Here is a 4,820-nt window from a genome sequence, read left to right as displayed (position 1 = left end):
CCTGAGCCGGTGCCCTTGATATTAAAAGACAAGTCTGAACACAGTCATAATTCTGAAGTAGTGATGAGTGTATATTTCAGGACATCTGGGACAACTGTAACTAATATGACAAGATCACAGGCAATGTTGATGAGGTGAACAAGGTCACATTTATACTTGAAGGAAAAACAAAATTTCCAGTAGAAGACAATGAAAACAAGGAGGTAATGTTTTCCTTATTTATTTATTTATTTATTTATTTATTTTATTCATTTTAGAAAGGAGAGAGAGAGGGAGAGAAGAGAGAGACAGAGAGAGAGAAGGGGGAGGAGCAGGAAGCATCAACTCCCATATGTGCCTTGACCAGGCAAGCCCAGGGTTTTGAACTGGCGACCTCAGCATTTCCAGGTCGACGCTTTATCCACTGCGCCACCACAGGTCAGGCAATGTTTTCCTTTTTTAAGTTCATGGATTCTCTAAATTATTTCCACAGACTCCCGGTTAAGAACTATAAAGTGGCTCTCTGCCATCATTTAAAGTTAAAACGAGAGAAAATAATTACGTCAGCTGTATCTCACACAGAAAGATGAGAATCGGTTGGGAAATCTTTGCCTTAGTCTGTGGTTCCGAGCCTAGACTTTGCAGCCAGCCGCCTCAAGTTGAGCCTCTATTTCTGCTGTGTGACCTAGGCCAAGCCACTGTGCTCTGTGCCCCAGTGTTCTCCTTTTGCAAATAGCAATAATGGAAGTCCTGTCCTTACAGGGTTACTGTGAGGAGGCAGTTCAGGTGGAACAGGGTCTGGCACTTGGCCGGATCACTGTCTGGCTTTTGCAGTTTGCAGTTTGATAGATGTGTGTGTGCTTCGTGTCACAACATGGAACGTGTTTCTTCCTGCGGGTTATGGTCCAAAATGTTTGGAAGCCTTGTCCCTGGAGGATTCTGGGACTCAGATCTTGGCAAGAGCTCATGGGGGATTCCAGCTTGGGGAAGGGGATACAAAGAATGTGCAAGGTCTGGGATCTGTATTAGTTTCCCGTTACTACTATAACCGTTTACCACACTTTAAAGGGCTGTCTCTGCCTCTCACCTTTGCCTATCTTGATTCTTCCACCTGGAATGACCTCTTCCCCTCTATCCATCTGACATGTTCTCACTCAGCCTTTCAGACTGAGCTCAAATATGCCTCTTCCATGAAGGTTTCCCTGAAGCCCACCTCACCATTCCACATCTGGGAAAGTGCCTATGCGTGATGCCCTGAATTTATCTTCACCAGTGCAGATGCCACAACAACTGCCACCACCTTCTTCTGCAATCATCTCCCATGGGGTGGATGCCCTTCCGCTGAACACCTGACCTCTTCTTCTTTACAACCCCAGTGCCCAGGGGAACCTGGCACAGGTGAGGTCTGGTTGCTGTGTACTGAGTGAGTGAGTGAGTCACTTCCCTGAGACCGTTTGCACACTCAGGGAATCCTGAACCTGAACCTGGGCTAGTAGATGCCAACCGGCTGAGCTTGGGGTAGAGGTGGTGGGGCATCCTTGGAGCCTAGCATCCTTAACAATTGTAGGGTCACCCAGGGTTGGTCCAATCTTGGGCACAATCAGCAGGGCTAGGGTGTCAGCTCCACTTCCTGTTTCATCCTGAAGCTCTGTTAACTGAGTTCGAACTCAGAGGCCTGACTCCCCATATGTTCAGATTCATTTGGTTGTACCTTAGACCCAAGACCATGACGCACTCTTCCTGCAGAAGGTTTATTTATTGGGTTCTGAATTAGCACCCCAACTTAGCTATCCCAGTGGCACTACCAGTCCAACAGCTTCAGCAGGGTGATCCCCGCCCCCATCCCCGGGGACCCAGAAGCACTCATTTGGTAGTTGCTACAGTGGACAACTCTGATGGATAGTCCCACTTAAAACCGATGCCTGTGATGCCAAGGGCCTGATACTGGCCGAAGACTCCTGTTAGCACCTTTCCAAACTGGTCGGGATAGACAACAAAGCTTTGGCCGACATGCTTCCCGAATGTGGCCATGCGCCCGAAGTTGGTGTATAGAGCCAGGTACCGGATGTAAATCCTGTGCGAGCCATATATCTGTGTAATGTATTCTTCTGGCCGTAGGATGAATTCCTGACTGTGCCCAACTGAGATGCCATATTTTTTGCTCCAGGTGGGTCCACTTCTCACCTGGATACTGGAAAAAAGAGGCAGCTTTGAACACTGGATCCAGGCTGACTCACCACTCTGCAGGTCCTCCAATCCCACACCCCTCCTGTCCCCACAGCTGCCAGCCACGAGAGCAGCAGAAGTCCCTGAACACACGGCACGGGGTTCCTGAGACAGACATGCTGGTCTCAAACCCCTGCTTTGCTGTTTTCAGGTTCTATGGTCTTGGGCTTGTTACTGGCTTCTCTGAGCCTCGGTTTCTTCATCTGCATAGTGGGAGTGATTATTCATCAATTTTATACAGAGGAGAGAGAAGAGAGAGAGAGTCCGGGGATGGGGAGCAGGAAGGATCAACTCTTAGTTGCTTCTCATACGTGTCTTAACCTGGGTTTTGAACCTACGGCCTCAGTTTAGTCGGTTCATGCTTTACCCACTGCAGCTGGGCTGAGCCTAACTTCTTTTTTTTTTAACATTTTATTTTTTTACAGACACAGAGAGAGAGTCAGAGAGAGAGGTATAGACAAACAGGGGAAAAAAAGACATGAGAAACATCAATCATTACTTCATATGTGCCTTAACCGTGGTGCTACAGCAGACCGAGTAACCCCTTGCTCAAGCCAGCGACCTTGGGTCCAAGCTGGTGAGCCTTGCTCAAACCAGCTGAGCCCGCAGTTAAGCTAGTGACCCTGGGGTCTCCAACCTGGGTCCTCCGCATCCCAGTCTGATGCTCTATCCACTGCGCCAGCGCCTGGTCAGGCACTTTTTTTCCGTTTTGAATGGAACCATCCCCCTGATTTTCCCACCAGGGATTGTTAGATTGAGAGGCTGTTTATGGTTGAATTGTGTTCGGGTTGTAAGGAGAAAGTCTGGGCCCCGGCCCGGTAGTTTGGTTGGTTAGAGCATCATCCTGATATGCCCGGGACGTAGAGTGTGATCCCCGATCAGAGCACACACAAGAATCAGCCAATGAATGCATAAGTAAGGGGAACAACAAATTGATGTCGATTCGTTTTCTCTCGCCCTTCCCTCTCTCTCAAATTAATAAATTAAAAACAATTTTTTAAAATCTGATTATAGTGGCACAGTGGATAGAGTGTCAACCGATAATTCTGAGGTTCCTGATTCCAAACCCCAACGTCCCCGGCTTGAGCGTGGGATTATTGACATGATTTCAAGTTTACTAGCTTGAACCCAAAGGTTGAGCTCTAGGTTTCTAGAACCCTAGCTTGAGCTCTAGGTTTCTGGCTTGAGCCTTAGATCGCTAGCTTGAGCCCAGGGTTGCTGGCTTGAGCAAAGGGTCACTGGCTCAGCTGGAGCCCCCCTCCCTGGTCAAGGCATGTGTGAGAAGCAAGCAATGAACAACTAAAGTGAAGCTACTATGGATTGATGCTTCTCATCTCTCTCCTCTGTTATTCTCTCCTTTCCTGTCTATCTATCCCTCTAAAAAAGTCAATAAAATAACTTTTAAAAGGAGAAAGTAGGGAGAAGCATCCTTTATGCCCTTTTTTAGATCAGCCCAGGAAGCCAATGTCTGGACCTGCAGGTAGAGACAGAAAGATGTGTGGCTGGTGTGCAGCCGAGGGGGCAGCTGAAGAAAAGGGACAAACGGAGAGGTGATGGCTGGTGGCGCCATGACTTCAACCACTCAGCCGGCCTCAGAGTCATCAGGAGCCCAGTGAAGGTCTTGGAGAAGAAGCACTAAGCCCCGCCCCCAAGTTCCCGAGACTGGGGCACGGGTAGGGGCACAGTGCTAGGGCTTTGTGCCCTGCTCTTACTCACCTCCGGATGAATCCTGTAGGACTTACGGACACCCGAATCCCAGTTATGACATTTCCATTATCTTGAGGGGAACTGAAATACAAGCCTTTTCCATTCCCATACATCTCTAGATGGATGAAGAAATCAGGGTGTGGTGGGGGAATCACTCAATATAGGTTATCTTTGCACCGAAGTGGACAAAACCCCTCCAGGCGAATGGGACAGTCCTGAGACTAGAGTTAGTCAAGGGCTGGGCTCAGAACTGGAGGTATATTAATGAGAGGCGGTGAGTGTGGTCACAGGGCGATGGGCTACAGGGAGGCAGACCCAGCCGGACTTACGGTCTGCCCAGCAGACGGTGCTCCACAAGGTGGTGAGGGTCAGCCACAGCAGCATGGTTTCTGGCCGTTGAGTCCTAAGGTTCGTGGAGGGAAGAGACAGGTCACCCAACCCTCAGAGAGGGGTCCTCTGTGACCCTGCCAGGGCCCCATGCATAAAAGGGGAACACACCGCCCTACCTGGCTAGGAAATTTTGTCGCCCAGTCCTGGTGCTGGGGAGCCTTGCATCTGGGCACCCTCCACCAGACATTTTATATCCTCCTGTCCCCTGTGGGCCCCCATCCAGAAGGAAGGAGCGGGAGATGCCATGGGTACAAAAAAGAGCTGGTCAGTGGGGGCTCTTCCTAGGGGAATCCCCAGAGCCATCCTGAGGGAGGCTCCCGGACGTCCTGTGTTTGCTGTCTTGGCCCCAGGGCCTACACAAACAAAACGGAAAGTGACAAGCATTTTGCTGTCACCTGTGAGTCTCTCTTCTCCACACCTGCACTGGATCTTGACTTTAGAAGTCGGAGGAGGTTTGCTGACAGCCTTCCTAGGTTGGCCAGATAGGGATCGACCCCATGGTGGGGCTGTAGGTCGAA

At 49.8% G+C, this 4,820-nt stretch overlaps 1 protein-coding gene across 1 annotated transcript; it reads right to left on the bottom strand.

Moving 5' to 3' along the window:
• Positions 1–1,725: 1,725 nt before the first annotated feature.
• On the bottom strand, positions 1,726–4,311 carry LOC136334673 (pancreatic adenocarcinoma up-regulated factor-like). The gene is made up of 3 exons (XM_066275197.1): positions 4,242–4,311; positions 3,922–4,027; positions 1,726–2,170 (listed from the first exon to the last, which is right to left on the bottom strand). Exons 1-3 carry the CDS (start codon positions 4,294–4,296, stop codon positions 1,843–1,845), a joined length of 489 nt encoding a protein of 162 aa, XP_066131294.1. The 5' UTR covers positions 4,297–4,311; the 3' UTR covers positions 1,726–1,842.
• Positions 4,312–4,820: the final 509 nt, after the last annotated feature.

This window comes from Saccopteryx bilineata, chromosome 4, assembly GCF_036850765.1.
Source record: "Saccopteryx bilineata isolate mSacBil1 chromosome 4, mSacBil1_pri_phased_curated, whole genome shotgun sequence".
Lineage (NCBI taxonomy): Eukaryota > Metazoa > Chordata > Mammalia > Chiroptera > Emballonuridae > Saccopteryx > Saccopteryx bilineata.
The sequence above is the reverse complement of the archived record's forward strand: the minus strand, read 5'-3'. Positions and strand labels throughout refer to the sequence as shown.